At 47.9% G+C, this 20,233-nt stretch overlaps 1 protein-coding gene across 1 annotated transcript in view; it reads right to left on the bottom strand.

Annotated features, from left to right (window-relative positions):
- Positions 1-20,233, bottom strand: part of LHX4 (LIM homeobox 4) — a 49,439-nt gene that overhangs the window by 17,446 nt on the left and 11,760 nt on the right. Inside the window, exon 2 of the mRNA XM_006887734.1 lies at positions 13,856-14,027. Within this exon, the coding sequence (XP_006887796.1) occupies positions 13,856-14,027 (172 nt within the window). The remainder of the gene's footprint in view (positions 1-13,855; positions 14,028-20,233) is intronic.

Genomic DNA, 20,233 nt, shown 5'->3' with positions numbered 1-20,233 from the left:
TTTTTTTGGTGACAAGGGTTTAATCTCTTTTGTTCAATGATAAATTCAGTGCCTGATCCACATTCACTGAATATTCTTTTTAATATTTTTTTTAAATGGCTCGCTCCCGCCACTTTGGAGATGTGGAAACTGAAGTCCAGAGAAGTCAGGCAACCGGCCTGCTGTTCTTCCGCAGCTGCACCCCTTGCACTCTCCGCACAGATGTGATCCTCCCACTGGGGGGCAGTCTGTGGCTCAGCCAGTGCCCCCTTGGCCTCCCCATGTGTGCTGGCTGCCACAGCCTGGGGCTCCATCCCAAGGAAACAAAATACTGCATAACTTGATTTTATGCTTTAATTGCTTGGTGGTGATTTACTGCAGGCCATATATTTTTTTCCCAGCTGACACTTCCCTACATGTATTTCTTTTATCTATCACCACACTTGACAGGTAAGTTGCTGATATTTACTGTTACTGTATGTACCAATATTTCCAACATATATCACCACCCACTCTAAGGCCATAGCCGTGTCATGGATTCATCAAATTCTGCCCGATGGTCAGCCTCCTCCATGTATAACCAAGGACTGTTTTTGGAGGAGACCCGGCCCTAGAGAATGCTTGGATCTTGAGACTGGGAACCCAGCCCTGCCCGAGCCCTGACAGACAGAGCACATGCTGTGTACACACACCCACACACACAAGCACCCTCCTAGCTCCATTTGAACTACTCTACAATCCTTTACTTTTTTTTTTTAGGAAAGGAGTTATGGATGTAGCTTGTCTCTATACCTTTTTAATTATTATTATTAAATTTTATTAGATTTAATGAACATTTACAGGGATTTTGGGTTTTCATTCCTTCATTGCTTCACCATTCTCTCTACCCTCCTCCCCAGTTTGTTCTTCTTTCCCCACCATCTGAATGTCTGTTTTAATTGTCCAGTTGCCACAGTGCTTGTCAAAGTCAGTTCTGATTAATCTCCTTTGTCGGTGTGTCCTTTGCCATTCCCTATCACTCCTCCCTGAGAGAGACTTCACCCTGATTCATAAGGAAAAGGGGATGGCGTATTCTCTTAGCTACTTCCTGCTGAAAAGGGACGCTGTGGGTTTCAGGGTGAAGATCTTCTCTCACTACTCTAAAGGGCCCCTTTGGCAGTAGGAAACACATAGACTATTATGGAGATTGATTTTGGAGTTTAGATGCACTGTTATTAATTGTGCTTAGCCGTACATGTTAATATCCTTGAAGATGTATCGGGGGGGGGGGTTGCAACCTAGAAGACACAAATTTAACTAACAAGTTATAAGTACATGAGTCAAAAATTATGGAAAAGTAAAAGAAAAGATTCTTTCATTGTTTTACAAACCCTCCCCCAGGTCCCCTCCACCATGGAGCCATCACTCTAGACTCCTGTGATGACAGAAATACCTAGTCACATATCTCTTTTAAACAGTTTTCTCCCTCCTCTGTTTCAGTGCAATATACATTATTGAACCCATCTTACTCAGTCTCACCAACCCCGAGGCTAGTCCCATTCTACAACAGTGGCATCATGTAATATTTGTCCTTTTGTGACTGGGATATTTCACTCAGCATAATGTTCTCCAGAATCAACCATTTAGAATAATATTGCATGAGTTCCTTGTTTTTCAATGCAGCATAGTATTCCATTGTGCAAATATACCACAGCTTCCCTAGCCATTCATTTGTTGATGGGCACTTAGGTTGTTTCCAAATCCTTGCTATTGTGAACAAAGCTGCAATAAACATGAGTGTGCATAATCCTTTACTTTTTTTAACTGGGGGAGGGAGGTTGTAATGTTTAAGGAGTCTTGGTGATGCTAGTAGTTAAACACTGAATTGCTAACTGAAAGGAAGACTATGCAAAACCACTCAGCAGCTCTGAAGGACAAAGACCTGGAGATTTATTTCCTTAAAAATCTTAACAAAAATTCCACTCCCTGCTGTTGAGTTGGTCCTGAGTCATAGTGACCCTCTATTGGGTTTCTGAGGCGGTAAATCAATCACAACAGGAAAGACCTACCTGCTGGTGGATTCAAACCACTGGAGACACACAGTCTTCTCAGTGCAAGTCACTATGGACCAGAGCTCCCTCAAACCCTACGGTAAGTACTCTCTCACATTGAGTCCCTGTGAGTTGGAATTGACTAAACAGCACCTAACAACAGCATTCAAAAAACAATGGTTTGGGGTGGGTTTTTTTTTTTCTTCAGTCCACTGCTCATATAATGGAAATATCACAAGTGATTATATTCAACAAATAGAAATTTATTCTCTCACAAATTCAGGGCACTCACCCCAAGGGAATGCTTTCTCTCTACATGGGCTTTGGGGGAAGGTCATTGTCTCCTGTCAGTGTCTATGGCCCTACTGTTCTCTGGAGAGTTCTATGTGTCTTGGGAATCAGTATTTCACTGGTTCTCAGCACTGGGACCCTGGGCCCAAAGGATGCACTCTGCTTTTGACTTTTCTTTCTTGGTGATAGTCTGGTCCCTTTTCTGCTCTTTTCCTTCTCCTGTTATCTGTTATAAGATAAAAGATGATGCAGGCCACCCCTGGGGCAATGCCATTTACACAGAATTAGGCCGTCACATAGGTAAGGATAGAGCTGGCCCTGCTCCCCTTACTTTGGCTGACTATATCATTGCAAAACTACCCGATTACATCACTGCATAACCCTCAAACCACTGAGAATCATGACCCAGTCAAGTTAACACAGATTTTGGAGTGAGGGGACAATTCAACCCCAGCCCTTTTGGACCCAACAGACCCCACTGGACTCTTGGGAATGACCAGCCCATCCCTTCAACTTTGGGTGAATGGTGCCTCCACACTCCAGAGCTGAGTTAGTAAAGATCTGAGACCACGGCCCCACCTTTTGAAGCCCTCGCGGGCATGGTCCTATGTTCTGGGACCCCTGGAGGCTGCCACAGCCGTGCTTCCTGTTTCTGTCTCTTCAGGGTTTGCACCTTGTGGCCTCTCAGCTCCTTGGGCCTCTTTGGCCAGCCCAGCCTCTACCCTGCTTGGGTAAGTGTTAGAATGCTCTTAGCTCTGCTGGTGTCTGGAGAAACCTCACTCCACACAGAAGGCTCACTTCAAAGGTACTCAGTTCTCTCATTCTGTGGAATTCCAACATACGACAACCCTATGTTGTTGTGTTGTTGGTAGGTGCTGTCGAGTCAAGTACAACCCATAGCGACCTTACAACCCACAGATCTGAAGGCTGTCCTAGCCTGTGCCATCCTCACACTTCCTGACACACTAGAGCCCATTTCAGCAGTCATTGTGTCAATCCACCTGGTTGAGGATTTTCCTCTTCTTCATCGAACCTCTTTCTTTCCAAGCATCATATCCCTTTCCAAGGAATGGCCCCTCCTAGCAACATGCCTGAAGTATGTGAGGTGAAGGTTTATCAACTTTGCCTCCAAAGAGCACTGTGACTGCACTCTATCTAAGCTTTATCTATTTGTGGTTTTGGCAGTCCATGGAATGTTCAGTGCTCTTCTCTAACACCACAGCTCAAAGGCATCAATTCTTCTCTGTCATCCTTATTCATTGGCCAGCTCTCAAATACATAGCAAGTGATTGGAAAAACCATGGCCTGAATGAGACACACAACCCCATATGTCCTCTTTATTCCCAATTCATACCTCTCTGCCAAGGCATTACATATATCAAATCTCCCTGTGCAGCAGGGATTCATCTGGGATGTTTGTTTACAAGCAGAAAACCCATTTCTGACTCCTTCCTCTGAACTTGAACCCACACCTTTAATTAGCTATCCCCACTGTGGGTGGCCCCTCAACCACACTATGAGAACACCTGCGTATGCTGTTAGCCTTGCAGCGCGCGTGCGTGTGTGCACGCGTGCGTCTATGTTCACAGAGTCCCTAAGATCTAAGACCTCTTTGTGAAAGGTGGAAATGGTAGGCGCTGTGAAAGAGCCTCACCCAGTCATCCTCACATCACACCTCCAGCTGTACTCACAGCACTGGATACAGAACTCAATCCTTATCGGTGGTTTTCTCTCCAAGTTAGCTTCCAGGGATACAGAAAAATATCTGGGGACCAGAGGGACAACCAGAGATTGGCCCTGACTACAATCCCACTGTCACCTCAGCCACACCGGTCTGCACAGAGAATCAGGAGGTGAGCACTTGTCCCAGACATTCAGGAGACAATGAGAGGTCTGTGACAGTGAGGTGTGAACAGACCGAGGAGGGGAGGACATAGGACAGCCAGTCGGCAAAGCTTCCAAGGCTGCAGAGGCACCTGGCAGAGGACAGCAGCAGTGGGAATGGAAGGAGAGGGCATCTTAGAGGTGGGGCCCCATGATTTTGTGTCTGAATGGCCAGGTGTGGGCTGGGCTGGGGTAGTGAGGGAGACTCTGTCCCGAGAGTCGTCATGCTCTGCCTCGGTGAGAACTGTGCCCACACCCTCCGTGGCCCATCAGCTGTGGCCCACCGCCAAGCCCCACGTGCTTTGGGACCCTGCTTTCACTGCTCTCTGATACTCCGGCTGATTTTATTCCAGACCTGATTCCTTCAAGCTAGAAAAGCCCCGGCACTGAGAGGTCTGCAGACCGGGAAGGCCTTGCCTGCAGGCGGCTCTGGGAGGCGGGTCGGCAGCAGCTGAGCGGGAGGCTCCCGCGCAGACAGATCATGGGAGAGCTCATCACGCGTGATGTACGGCCTCCGCTCCCAGGGGGAGCCGCTCGGCTAAGTAATTGCTTCTGCCTTGATTACTGGCCTTCGCAAATGACTGTGGGCTTGGGCCCGCCAGTGCGTTTGCGTCTTACAAATGCCCACGCACACAGCCGCTCTCTGGACCCTCTGATCGTTACCTTAAAAGGTTTCATTTGCTTAGCAGCAGAATTAGACTATCAAGTACTCGGAAATTATGGAGAGTTGCACATCAAAAAGACCCTCCTACTGGGTACCATGAGTACCTTTTGCTAGGGGGTGTTTTGGGGGGGTGTTAATTACAGGTGTGTCATATCATCGCCGTTGAGTTGACACTGACTCATAGCTGACACTATTAGTGGTGGTTTTCCGTGGCTCTAAGTCACGCTGGAGGAGACTGTCCATCTTTCTCCTGCAGAGCCACTGATGGGTTCTAACTGCCAGAGAGACCCCACCTTGAATTAGTAGCACAACTCCCTATAAAGTTCCCTAACAGGTATGGAGTTATCAGGAATAACAAGTGTCTTAGGAAGAATCCGATCCTAGATGGGGCCAACCCAGAACCGAAATGCCCTCTCCCCGGGCCAGCAGCTGCCCTTCCACGTACACCCCCGACTTGCCCCTTGCCAGGGCGTGCAGAAGGGTGCAGTGACTGGGCCCCAGAATACAGGGCAGCATCCCCTCCAAACCGCCTGAATTCCCACTGTCACTTAAATAGGGAAGTGTGGCCTGCACACTGGTCTCAACACTTGCTCAGGGCCACGTCCAGCTAGAGAGGCGCTTCATAGCCACACCCCTCACACCTCTGCCCCGGGACCCTCCTGTCTGCTTCTTCACTCCTTTCTGCAGTAATAATGACCACCAGCCACTTTCCTCACAGTCGCTGGTGGCCCCAGCAGTTAAGCACTCAACTGCCAGGTAAAAGGTCAGCAGTTTGAACCCCTCTACAGGTGTCTCAGAAGGAAGGCTCAGCAAACTGCCTGGAGCACATTTCTACTCCCCACACCAGTCAGTACAGACTCAACGGCTACTAATAATAATAAAACTTTTTTTTTCTTCATCTTAATCTTCACAGAAAAGAAGTAGTACTAGTAGTAGTTGTTGTTGTTAGGTGCCATTGAATTGAGTACCACACACAGCAGCCCTACGGACAACAGACCTGAATCCCGGCCTATCCTGTGTGATCCTCAGTGTCTCTGTTACACTTGAGCCATTGCTGCAGTCACCATGTCAACCCACTTCATTGAGGGTCTTCCTCTCTTTCACTGACCCTCCACTTTTTTCAATCAGTAGCTCAGAAAAGTAGTGAGGTTTTTAAAAAAAGTCGTTGTTGTAGAGATGAATGACAAGCACAGTAGAAGGGTGTCTAATTGCCCCAAGTTCACATTCAGCCCCATCAAGTCCACAAACCCTCCTTGAAGCAGCTGAGCTCCCCCTGGCAGAGGGGTTCAGCCACCTTTCCTGCATTAATTGATGCCCTGCCAGCCTCTCCCCATGGCCCGGATGAGGAGAGCAGGCCCTGGGCACCCGAGTGATTGGGCCAAGGTCACCCGTGAAGACCTGTCCGGAGCCAGAGAACCCACGTTGCAGCTCGGCCAAGTGCACGCTGCAGCTCAAACACAACACACTGTTCTGGGCTGCGGGAATAAATCAGGGCCTCTCAGGCTCCCAAGGACGCTGCCTACCTGCCCTTGGCTGACAGCCCGCGGCCTGCCTGGAGATTGACTGGCTGGGGGAGGAGCATCTAAAAGCCTGGCCCAGGGCCCAGCAGCCTGCACAGCTCTGGTGAGGAGGGGGCTCTCCCACCACCCAGATTTCCTGGCTGTGCTCATCTCCACCCTGGGCAGGGCAAGGGCCTTAGAGGCACAAAACACCCCAGAGGAGCATGAAGTCTTAGCCAGGAGACTTCAGGCAATAGTCACCTGCAGACATCTCAGCCTGTTACTCCACAGACCATGAAGGAAATATGAGTACCAGCCTGAGGTGATGAGGGCACAGCTCAAAGCCCCCCAGAAGTCCGAGATGTCCTAGAAGGCTTGTGCCTCATCCTACGCCACTTTCTCTTGGATGCTATGGCAATGCTTTTGGTAATATAATAACTGCTGGTCTGTTTCCCAAATCTTTACGTAAATCAACATGGTATGCTGATTCTGCAGTTATCCACTGGCACACGGCCCTGTACCCTCTTCGACCCTGCCAGGATGCCCTGGCTTTGTTTGACGAGCTGTGTAGGTGACTCCAAAAAATTAACATGCTTATCTGCTAAGTGAAAGGCTGAGTGCTAAGTGAATTGCTAAGTGCATCCAGAGGCATGTTGGAATAAAGGCCTGGCAAACTACTTTAAAAAAAAATCAACCGATGAAAACCTTATAGTGTCATCTGTAGGAAACTGCACCACTAACATAAGGACATGCCTCCCTGGAGGTTTGGTGGGAGAAAGATGGACAATCTCCTCTGATGCAATTTATATACTTGGAAATCTAATGGATGGTCAGATATGAGTTGGTTTCTTACTTGAGAGCAATTAGGTTTTCTTGGGTTTTGTTTTGAGAAAAAATCCAATGGAGCAAAGTTCTTCCCTGACACACACAGGGTCACCATGAGTCCTAGTCAACTTGAAAGCAATGGGTTGGGTGGCTGGATTTCAGCCATTAAAAGTCACCTCAGAGCTCACTTGGAAGGGAAGCTTTCAGAGTTAGTGCTAAGCCAGGGGTAGATGGAGAAGCCTGTGAAGGTCCAGCCCTGAGAAAGGATTCTGACAGCCCACCCCTCTAGGGCAGAGGGCCAGGCCACCACACAGCAGGGCCAGAATTCCACAGATACAGTGCATTGATCTATCTGCGCACCAGCTAGACTTGTGTGCACACGGCATTTCACGACACACTCTGCCTCACATCTGACACCAACTCTGTGGGTTAACATGGACTCATCTTAGCAGACAGGAGTATGGGGTTCAGAAAGGTTTCAGAGCTGATTTAGTATAAAATAGCTAGTTAAAGATAAGACAGGGATTCGACTGGGCTGTTTGAGTTCACAAACCACTCATGAGATAGCCTCCATGTCATCCCTTTTACCAAATGCTCCTTGGGTACCAGGTCTCCACTAACAAAGTTATTCACACTCTCACTTTTCCAGAAAAGGAGCCTGCAACTCACAGTGATAAAGAACTGGTTAGAAGCACCCGGCTGGCCCATGACACAGTCAACACTTAACCCCAACAGCCTGTACTCTCTTCACTTCTATGAGTAAGGGCTGTGCCTCCCGGGACTGTCAGTGGTGAGGTGGACCCAGGAGCCCTGTTCCCAGATCTCTCTTCATCACAGGTCCCTGTGCAAGGGGATGCGTGATCTGGAGAGCCTGGCAAGGTGACACAAGGTGTGTTCCTCAATTTGTAACCTAAAATGCAGAGTCTTGGCATATTCTCTATATTGTATGGGATCTCCAAGCTTAGATACCCTACTTCACAGCATCTCTATACTGTACTCATTCCATCAGTGCTTCTTCTATTTTACCTCAGAGTTATATTTCCTTTGAAGGAAAGGGAGCCAAAGCCCAAGGCACAGAGTCAACAAGCAAAAGCCAAAATCAACCAATGTTGTTGAGCAAAACAGCCTTCAGCAGTCCCAACGGGGAAAAGCAACAATCACAACGCATAATTGCCCAACAATGCTGGTCTCTTCCTCTTTGTACACATCAACATCGCCCTCTGCTGTCTCTCACCAGTACTACTACGTCACCCCAGCTTGGGGGAGGTTCTGACCCTCCACTTTCCCCTGGGGTTGCTCCCTCCACTTCTGAGCATTACACATCTCCAGGGGCTCTCTTCAAGTTACAGTCGTGACTCAAAATGTCCCATGAAGGGTGCCCCCCCCCAGAATCATGCAGAACAATAGACCTGGTTCTAGTTAGAGACAAAAAGATTAAAATATCGATGCTAGAACTGAGAGTCATGTTGCTCCAGGGATGTCATCCTTGTTGCTATATAAGCTCTAATCAAAATTGACCCACAGCTGACCCTCCAGTGGGTTTTCACAGGCTGTAAATTGCACAGGAAGAGATCGTCTGCTCTCCAGGGACAAGAGGGATCAATGATTCCTGGCCTTGCTGCCCAGAGCTATGGGGTAAGAACAGAAAAGGGCAGGGGTTTGCTTTTTTATTAAGGAGTGCAGAGAACAGTTCCGCCCTGCCTCTTACTTGGCATCTTCCAAATCCTTCTGTTAAATGCATCCCGAGGTCTGACAGGAGAATTCGGAGAGAGCTCAAGTGCCCAGCATCTATTTGTCCTACTCACAAGGCCCCTACAGATGTGACTTCTACAGCCAGTGTGACAACAGAACAGGGCTTAGGACCTACCCATCCCATCTCTCCCCTGCATGTGCGTCTAGGGTGCCGTCTGCAAGCAGGTGACATTTAATGAGCTGCAGTGTGGGTCAGGCTGCCCTGCTCTGCAGTCAACTCCCAGGTCAAGCCCTGCTGTGCTGCAGCTCCTAAGACCTCTGAGTATGAGAGGCAACCTGTCCCTCCCTGCACCTCCGCGAGGACAGGCCTAAAGCAGTCCCTGCCTGGACAACAGACAACCATCCTCAAGAACTAGGGGGGAGGGGCTGTCATTGCTGTGACCTTCCCCCAGCTCACCCAAGACCTCCAAGCCAGCCTATCTCCATGCGTGCTGGGCCCTCCATTGGCAGTGGATGAGAGAGAGTTACTTAAACTTTTCATTTCGCTCCATACAGCATCTCTGGGAAGGGGAGGCTGTCAATGACCTGGATTCAATGATGTTCTGATTTACAAGAGGTTCAGCTCTTAGAAGGAACCATTTGTGAAGCAGAGAGGTTTCTCCTGGGACTGAGATGGGCCTGTACCAGCCAAGGCCTCCCCAACCCCCAGGCAGAGAAGGTGCAAAGAGACTGGTAACTATAGACATTGTGTCATTTTCTCTTTGCTGAAATAAACCCAGAGAAGGTGTAAGCACAGCTCAACCTAGCTGCTCACAGCGGACAGACAAACTAGCAACATGGAGGTCTCTGGATAAGCCAGCCAGGGTGGCACAGCAGGTACAGGAGCGAGTAGGACCAAACTTGAACCAAGTCACCTGGGAGGGAGAAGGATGACGCCATGAGGCCCCCAGCGACCCCATGTGAGGGCAGATCACCCAATAAGGAAGGTGAGCGCGGGCTGGCTTGTGTGCCTTTACTAATCTGTAGTGAACAATTTAACATACTTTTCACCACAACCAAGATTCTGCTTCTAGGTATGACTGGCACCTCGTCTTTCTCCCAATCCCACAGTATCTTCCTGCTGAACTGAAGTCTCTTTTCAAAGTGACAGTCCAAGCCAGGGATGGAATAGCCAGTGAATGAGATAAGCACGGGCTTCTGGTGCTTACTTATTAATTTGTAGTGAAGTTTCACACATTAGTAAGTGCATGCTTGCTTTGCATGTTGGGCAATCCAACACTGCTTCCCATCCACCTTACCCCCTAGGGCTTGGCTCTGAATGGCTTTCAAAATATGGGAGACTGAAATGGTAGAGACAGAGGGAACAGCACCCCTGGAAGAGAAAACCACCTGGACCAGGGAGTGGAGGAAGAACATACAAAGCACTGGTGGGAAGGCACAGGGGACATTATGTTTAGTGGAACATGAGGTTTGGATGTTGCTGTGATGTTGAACAGGTTTCACTGGCATTTCCAGACTAAGAAAGACTAGGAAGAAAGGCCTGGCTATCTACTTCTGCAAACTAGCCAACCAAGAGCCTAAGAGCCTAATGGATAAGGAGGGTCCCATGCCTTCAAGGCTCCGGTCCGGCATAGCATCTGCTAGTATTACTTCCACTGTGATAATGTCACAGTGAGCCAAGAGTGAAACTCATAGTAGCTCACCCCAGCAAGAGCCGAGGAAAGCAGTGAGGGATGCCTGGGAGGTAGGAGGCAGGCTGGCCCACAGTGGATGCTTCTGATGCTACCTGATTCTGCAGGTAGGGAGCATGAGTTGAAAACTGTCCAAGAGGGGAGGCAACCAAACGACCTCAGCTGTGAATTAGCAAGCCTCATCTGTCAGGTAGGTGTGCGGGCTAGTGAGGGACCTGGCAGCAGGGCAGTCAGGAGGTTACCACAGTGCAATGTTAGGTACAAATCCAGGTAGGGGGCCTGGTGGGCTCTGCTGTGCTGTTACTTCTGTTCCCGGGCTGGTGGTGACCCTCACTCAGCCCTAACCCAGGATCTGTCTGGGTCCAGAGAACCCTCTTTTCTGAGGGCTACTTCTCCCAAACCCCCTAACCCTGAGCTGTCTCAGCTTCCCTCACAACCCTCCCTTTCCCAAACCCCAGAGTCAGTCAATTAGGGGTCAAAATCCAGAATGGCACTGCCAAGATTGGGGGAGCCCATCTTTGATTCTCCAGGTCCTAGACCCTGAAGGGCTTTGCCTGTACCCCACAAGCTATGATGTCCTGCTGGGCTGATCCGCTAAGATTTGACACAGAAACACCACTGTATCTGCCCTGTCCCCAGATGGTCAAGGAGATGTGATTTCTTGTCTCACCTCACCTCCAGGGCTCATCAAGGCTTTACAAGGTGCAGGGTTGGGGGAGAGCCTGATTGCAGGATCACTGTCTCCAAGGCCAAGCCCGCCCAGCTACCTTACTTCATCTTGTCCTATACACACACACACACACACACACACACACAGAGGTACACAAACGCACACAATTAAGCACACCCCAACCAAGGTCCCGCCGAAGCTACCATGGGTGTGTCCAAGGGACTGTTGAAGGTGAAGATCTAGCAGGTTCTGATGGATTCCAAAGGAATCCAAACTTCTGTTACCCCTAAGAAAGGATGTGGATGGAGAAAATGAGGCTGTGTAAATGCTATCATAAAGGAAAGGGGGTGAGAATCAAAGGTGAGGAAAGCAAAAGGGAAATTAGGAGAAGGAGCCATACACAGAGAAGGCTTCACAGAGGAGCAGAGTCTCAGGCCTCCATTTGAATTATCAAGGATTTACTGGGTGTATCTGTCTCTGCCGTCATGTTAAACACATTCGGATGCACATGCTCATGCACACATACGCTGCTGTTGTATGGGCTAGTGAGTTTATTACAGATCATAGGAACCTTCCTTGTAAACAACAGATCTGAATCCTGTGCCATTCTCATCATCTCTGACATACTTTGAGTCTATGTTGTTATATAGTCACTGGGTCAATCCATCTTCCTCTCTTGCTGACCTTCTACCTTTCCCATCCTGATGTCTTTTTCCCAAAACTGGCCTATAAAGACCAAGATATATTTTACCAAAATATGTTGTACAATAAGCACAGCTTTCTGAACACAGCCATGGTGTCGGCTCAGGGGTTACCAAGACAATAGGCTTTAACAGACTTTTCAGCTCTTCAGACCAAAGGAATTCGAAAATCTTCAGAAACTCAATTCACTGTATTTCACATATTGTTTTTGTTGTTATGGTCTCTCACGTCACCTGCAACTCATCGCGACCCTAAGGACACCGATTCTGAAACCATCCCCACCATCACCTGCACACTGGAGCCCGTTGCTCCTGTCACTGGCTTAATCCATCTCATCAAAGGTCTCCTTCTCTTACACCGGCCCTTCCAAGCATGACGGCCTTGTCCAAGGACTGGCCCCTTATAACAACATGTCCATAGTATGTGAGATGAAGTATCTTCAGGAAGTACTATCATCATCCTTGCTTCCAAGGAGTTTCACATATACCCTTATGCAAACCTTTGGGAAGACTTGGGAGCAATTATGTTATCTGTGATTCAACATGCCTACCCATTTTCCCTCCCTGCACCCAGTTCATGCGTACACACACACACACACACACACACACACACACACACAAACCCACTGCCCCACGTTGATTCCAACTCTTAGCGATTCTGTAGGACAGACAGAACTACCACATCAGATTTCCAAGCCTGTCCTCGTTACAGAAGCAGGCTGTCACATCTCCTGTGGAAGGAGTGCAGCCCCTCTCTGGGGCTTAGTCCTCACGGAAGGTTAGCCTCCCCTTCAATCCACCCCACTCCTTAGCACGCCGGGGGCCATCAGGGGAACATCAATGTCCACACACTGACATCCCCTCCTCCTATCCTTGGCTTTGCTTTGCCTGCTGCTCCACCTCAGGTAATAGATTCTAGGAGAGAAATATCAACTAAATGCCACCGAAAATAGATTCTGAGAGGTTTCTTCACCCTGACCTGAAACTCCAACAGGTTAGTTTGTCATTTTGTTGTTGTTGTTTTTCTGATAGGTCCAGCATAAGAATGAAAAATCCAGGACAGTCTTACTAACTAGCAGTCAGATGCCAGGCATGGTTTAAGGACTTCACACACAGACTCATCGAAAGCTAATGAGACGGTTGGCCAGCTGATTGCCATGGAGTCAGAACTGACTCATAGCTAACCCTTCACTGGGTTTCCAAGACTGCAAATTGCACAAGAGGCTATTGCCTACTTCCTTTCAAGTAGCTTCTAGTGGAGTCAAACTGCCAAGGAGGTGTGGCCTTTGGCTTCGCAGCACCACTCACCACAGACAGAGCTTCCTGCCCTATGAGAGAGCATCTATTCTTTTTAGGCCCATTTTACAGATAAACTGAGGCACAGAGAAGCTAAACAACTCACCCAAGAGCATGGAGCAAGCAAATGGGTTCAACCCAGGCAAAGTCTGGGATCTTAAGCAACACACAAAACTGCCTCTTTGCCATGCCTCCATTGAAACTGACGCTAGCCCTCCGGGAGCACCTCCGCCAAGCCTGTGAGACCATTGGCACAGCCTGGAGAAATAGAGCCATGGAGATTCACCATGGAGCAAAGAAAGTGAAAAGGAGGCACTCTGAAAGCTAGAATGATACAGCCAAGAGCCTTAAGGCACCAAGGTGGAGCAATGCCTTTTAGAATTTGCAGAGTTTTGTTGGGAGCCCCCGTGGATTCTGCTGCACGCACATCACTCTGACCATAAAGGGTTGCTGCGACCTCTGGGCCTTCACAGCGTCAGGGTCCATCAGTGAGGAGTCTGCTCCCATCGCAGGATTCGCTCCTCCCTGAGGGTGACTCTCCTTCCTGCCCCACATCACAGCAAGCCTTCTCCAAGGGAGCCTCAGCCACAGACCAGGGCAAAGCGGGGAAGCCCTGCCCTCAGGCTGACTTACTTGAAGAAGTCCTCTTTGCAGTAGACGCTCCCGGCCCTGGAGAAGCACCTGTCAGCCAGCTGCATCTGGCAGTCTGCACACTTGAGGCAGGAGCTGTGCCAGTGCCTGTCCAGCACCTTCAGGATGAACTTGTCCAGGATGTGCTGGTTGCAGCCTGCGCACTGGGGGATCTCTGTGGAAAAAGGACAGAAAAGCAGGGTGAGCCTTCCGCTGACCCCCACTGGCCACACCAGGTCATCCCACTCTGCCTGGTGTGAGAACAGACTTGAGGGGGCAGCAAGTCCCTAAGGGTGCTGTAGATGGTATGTTACTGGCTGTCCACGGCACAAAGGAGTCTGGTCAAGGGGCAGGTGGGAACTAGAGTGAAAACCATGGTGGCTTTGACCTAGATGAGCCACCTGTTTCTAATGTGCACGGGTACCACCAGGCTAGCAGCAGCAGCCAACAGCATGTATGCCAGCTGCACCTCCACAGTCATGAGGCCAGGAAAGCCTAAGAGCATTCACCTGTTTCCATGGTGTATTTATCCCTGAACAGAATGTATGCTGAAAACAGCAGTCCCCAAAATGAGCCTTGCCTAGGCACGGACTGAGGAGCCATCTGGCCCAAAACACAAATGCTATGTATGGAGAAAGATGGAGGAGTGGGAAAGTGAGGCGTCCGGGTTCAAGGATGCTCCAGCAGCACTTTGCAGATAAGAGTCTCAGTATTTTTGAGGAACTGATTTCAAGAGTTGGCTCCATCAACATACCTTCCTAATTGTGCCTTTCTGTTCTGCAGGCTGGAAAACTAGAACCTGCTTTTCAGCACTCCCTTGCAGCTAAGGTTCAGAATGTGATGTGGAGCCTGCCTATCACGTGCTCTTTAGGAAAGACATATATTCAGAACTGAGCTAAACACAGGGAGAGCTGAAGGCAGGCTCTCGTGGTATAGGAGTGGACAGTGGCTGTCCTTTGTGGTGCTGTGGTTGGAACATTTTAAGATTAGTTTTTCCGCAATCACAGCAGGCAATGACGGTCTGGGTCTGGGAGCTCAGCCTAGAAGATGGTTTCACAGCACTGGAAGCCCCTCAACATCTGGTAACTGATCACTTTGCACTGAAATAGTGAACACAGATTCTGTCAACTGAAACTGAGCAATAACCACAGCCCCACCTTGGTCCCATCCTGTATGAGGCCCATTTCCCTGTCATTACATGTTTACCAGGAGGTTGCTTTGGGGGTTAAATACCTAAAAAAAGGGGGGGGGCAGTCTTCTATAAGCAAATAATGCCAGAATATCTAACCATTTTTCTCAAAAAAGGAAAAGAATACGACAAACAAAAATATGAAAGCATACATTTGACATCTTGTATCTTCAAAACACAGCTTGTCATGAGGCTAGCGCCCTAAGGTTGCTGCCCCGCTTTTCCCCATCAGAAGGTGGGATCCTCAAGAGGCATGAACAGCGTTTCTTTCTCCGCTTTGTATCCTCCCTGCCTAACACAGTGCCCAGCAAGGGGTCACTTCACAGATGCTTACCACTGGCTAAATGACTGATTGAATTCTTCCCAACAGCTCATCAAGAAACAATCCTTCACTAGCTTCTCCTAGGCACTTGAAAATGCCAACAAAAGTAGTAAAACCAATCTCTCATAAATCATACATGTTTCTCTATCCCTATTACGTTTGTTGGTTGTGATATAGATTAAAAGTGTTAACACAAGTGAATTCGTCTCAGGGCCCTCTGGAGGAAAATGTTTAAACACAGGTAGCCTAAAGTGCCCCCAAATATTAAGATATTTATGTTCAGAACATAGAGACAGGCCACTGGAGCATTCACCCAACCCCAATACCCAATGCAGTTCAACAGCATTTGTTTGAAAGTCAGACCTATTCCATGCTCCCCTTTGATCGCTTTCTCAGACCAAAATTCCCTATGAAAACTACCAGCAGTCATACTCCTGATACATGCAGGCCTGGACACATGCTGTCTTTGTTCATATATGATTTCCCCCCCACCTATTTTAAAAGATGTGCTCTTTGGGAAAGATATTGTTCAACCAATAAATTCCAAGGAGTGTGATGATTCCACTAAGGTGCTGAGCACATAATGACTACAGGAATTTCCACAAGGTGACAAAGATAGTACATAGAACTAAGACCATGGATTCTGGTGCTAGACTGCAGGAGTTTGAATCCTGGATTTGCTCATTCGGCAAATTAGTTAGCCTTTCTCTGCCTCGGTTTCCTCTTATAAAATGGGGATGATGTTGACAATGGGGCCTCATAAAATCGTTACAAGGATTAATTACATTAATAAATCTAAAATTCTTAGGATAAGGCCTGATGCAAGTGTTCAACAGAGTTTGCAGTTATTATGAAGAACTAGCCCAGGACTGTGGGGAAAAGGTGGGCAGTCTTCTCCTGTTAAGTTTATAGCCTCTCTAAACCCATTGGAAAGTCAGCTATGGGTCGGTTCCAATTTGATAGCAATGATGTTGGGGTTTTTTTAAAAACTTCGTTGAGGAGGGAAGAATAACTACAGGAAAGGATGGTTAGACCTGTTGCTGCTGTGGCAGAGAAACAGGGAAAAAACACTGGGACCTTGCACAAATGCTGTGATCCCCACACGAGGCTCAATGAGTGCCCGGTCACGTAGCCGCCGGCCCAGGAGCAGGTCCTCAGCCTTCACTGAGAGCACTCACCCCTTTACCCCCTCTCTACTCGACAAACCATCAGCGATCCACCTCCCTGGAACCGCCGCGCAGGGTTTCCAAGAGGAAGGAACCGAAGGGCTGGTGGGAGGGGCTTAGATAAACGGATGACTGATTAGAAGGAGGAGGAGTTACGGGTTCAAAACCCTGAGCTTCTGTGGAGTGTAGAAAAAGCCAGTCACAGAGTGCGGAAAGTGGCTGGGAAACAATGAAAGACTGGGGTTTAAAGGGCTTAAAGGGCCAGGAGAGTGCTGGTATATCCTGCATATATTTGCAAGTCATTTCACGTGACTGAGAAGGAGAAAGGCTTGAGGGAGGAAGTGTTGAGGAAGATTTCTAGGGCATCATTTTGCAGAAGAAGAAAAGATCTGCCCAAGAAACTTGCTGCACAGGAAAGTGGTTAGGACATAGAGGTACAGAACCCGCAGCAACAAGAACCTCCGCTATAGAAGGAGCTCTGGAGCAGCCCCAGCGCGCAACCCGGAGCGAGTGGAGGGCAGCCCAGACCCCAGAGGACATCCAGGACCGCAGAGGACAGCCCGGATCGCGGCCCCGACCGTGCAGAGCCGGGGGATGGTGGTGCCTGGGCCCCCGACTGCCCTCTCAGACCTCCACCCTCTTTCGCACCTTTGGGTGCCGGTTGCCCCGGTCGCCACCGTTCTAGCCCGAACCCCAGCTGGCACTGCCTTTTTGTGCGAGCTAATGGGATTCACAAGAGCAGGAAACATGTCTGGAGCGCAGCTGCCTGGAGAGGCAGGGCTGTGAGAGCGCCGACAAAGAAAGGCCCCCTCGCTGGCTCTGGGCTGTTCTCCGCGAGGTCGAGACCGGCTCTCGCCTCCTCACTCCTCTACAAGGAAAGAAGTGCTTCTTCCAACACAACTGTGGCTGTTTGGCCTTCACTCTGAGAAAAAAAAATAAATGGCTATATTTCTCTTCTCAGCACAAATGCATGGGAATGAGGGAGAGGATGCGCGCCCATAAAATTTATTTTGAGCAAGGTATCTACCAGGAGACTTAATGTGATGAGTATTCAAGAGAGAATATATTAAGGCTAATGTATGCAGGGAATGGTGGGCAGGGGAGTTATAGAGGCTTGTAAGCCCAGACAACATCACGTTAGGGAACAGCTTTCAAAGCAAAGGAGACAGCCTTCCAGCTGCGACAGAGACCCAGAACTGGGGTCCAAATTGCTGAGTTTCGGGTCTGGCAAAATATTAAAGGTGTATATTAATTTTAAAAAATAACAAAACAAACCTTTCCACTGTAGACTTTTATGTCATGGATATTATTAGCCATAAAAATCAACAGTGGAGAAGGATATATAAAAATACACATACATATATATAAAAAACCCTCTCCACTGCTGATTTTTATCTTGATACACACACATATATATACTAAGAAAGAAAGAAAAATATAGAAAGGTTTAAAAGATCCACAATACACTAGTCGAGTTGAATAGTGTATTTGTGTTATTTATTGCCGTCGAACTTAGCAGGCCCTCCAGTGAGTTTTCAGAGGCTATAAATTTCACGGGAGGTGATTGACCATCTTTCTTCCTTGCAGCAGCTGGTGGATTTGAACCCTCTGCCTTTGGAGTGGCAGCTCAACCTCTTACCCACTAGGCTACCAGATTTCCCTAATGTACTGCTTGTTATTGTACACCTTTGAGTCGGAACCACTTAGCAGCTGATGCTCCAGCGTGTTATTATCAGAGGCACTAAACAGCACAGCAGAAGATTGTCCAGCTTTCTATGCAAAGCAGGTGGTGGATTTCAACAGTGTGCCTTGGGGTCAGTGCAACTCCTTACCACTAAGCCAGCAGCTTCCCTAATACACAAGTATTACAAGTAAAATTAAGCTTTAAGAGCTTGTTCTAGCCTGTCTCAAGACCTGAATATTTGCCTCAACTCGACAAGGAAGGTATTACCATCCTTATTTTGCAGATGAAGAAGCTGAGCTCAATGAGCTCCAGCAAAATGTCCAAGGTGCCACAGTGGGACCTAGGATTTACACCAAGAGCCAGTGCTGTCACTGCCTTCATGATGAATTAATGCAACATCACAGCTGGAGGGACCATCTAGCAGGACTACTCATTCTGTGGGGAGGAGATGTGATGGAAGCCAGGAGACAGTCTCAGAGAAGCTCTGCTCCTAACAACAAAGTGGCCTCTTACGCTACCCTAAGACTTAAGTAAATGGCGAAGTCTGAGGTCCAAATTTAGATACTCTGGGCAGAGTAAGCAGGTGTTAGATGGGATGGGCATGGGACACCTGGAGAAGGGAGCAGGAAGCCCCTGTCCCCTGACCCCCTTTAAGATGCCAACTTGTCAGTGGTATCTGTCAAGTGCAGACCCCTTCCTGCCTGAGTCTACATTTCAGGTTACACAGCCACATGCCATTATTTAGATTAGTGAGAAGTGAGCTAGCTAGAAAATTTCCAACCAGCAACAACAATATACGTCTTTACTTTTCTCCCTACCTCTAATAAGTTATTTTCCTTTTATAATTTAGAGATCCTGAGGTTATATAGATCTGCCAGGAATCAAGATGTAAATAAAATTTGCAAGGAGTAAGAGGACTTCTAGATCCCCAGTCAGCTCAACTTATTTCAGGCAGTATTACAAAGCTCCACTTTAGAAATGGAATTTAAGCAGAACTTTGCTGTTGCTGAAATGGAGTTTGATCTATAAATTCAGTTTCCAATGTGAGGAATCATTTTTTAAATGAAAGGTTTTCGTGTGTGTGTGTGTGTGTGTGTGTGTGTGTGTGTGTGTGTGTTCATTGGTGATGCTCTTTGCAGCAGCTTTACAGAGGGTAGAGGTGTGGAGACAGTAGCACTCTTTCCTTCTGGAACAGCTGGGCATCTGCAGAGCAGCTGCACCACAGAGGACAGTGAACTCTCACTGGCAGAGCTGTCCTCCAGACTTCACGCCTGCAGATGGGCTGGAGGCACAGATCTAAGTCCAGAGAGCAAGCCCTTGTGTATGCATACAACATCTCCATTCACCAGACGCCCTCCTGAATACTCACGTACACAGTCACACTCAATATACACACCTACACATATTTAGATATACACAAATATTCACACATAAGCAGTCACATACATATTTACATATACACAAAAACACACATGTGAAAGAGAGACATATGCATGTACAGATGCCTTTAAAACACAGAAACCCAAAAAATCCTGATATATTCACACATATAAATGTGTGTGGGTGTGTGTGTAAAAGCAGAAATATATATGCATTTACACATATACCTAAAGATACATACTCCACAGACACATTTACACAAGCACACAGGTATACTACAGATATTTACACACACATACTCAGATACATACATAGGCTCAAGTATCACCTACCTAGAAAAAGTCAATTGTTCTAAAGTCAGACTCAGACTATGGACAAGAAGCTATCACTGAATGGATAAAGCTGTGCACCCCTGGAACTGTGTGAGGAGTCAGGAGAGAGTGAAACAGAAAACTGAGAGAGGGGAGTGGGAATATTTTAAAACATCTTTTTGAAGAGGGATTAAATATAATGAGCTTTGTTTTTCCTGAAAATTTCTAATTCCTACTAGAGTTTAGACTTTTAAATCCTTAGGTATGCCAAACTCTACAATAAATCCTAAACCACTGTCTAACAGACCCACATTCAGATTCTACAATGT

The sequence above is a fragment of the Elephantulus edwardii genome, unplaced genomic scaffold (assembly GCF_000299155.1).
Source record: "Elephantulus edwardii isolate Elephantulus edwardi_28Jun2011 unplaced genomic scaffold, EleEdw1.0 scaffold00061, whole genome shotgun sequence".
Taxonomy (NCBI): Eukaryota; Metazoa; Chordata; class Mammalia; order Macroscelidea; family Macroscelididae; genus Elephantulus; species Elephantulus edwardii.
This window is presented reverse-complemented; position numbering and strand designations above follow the sequence as displayed.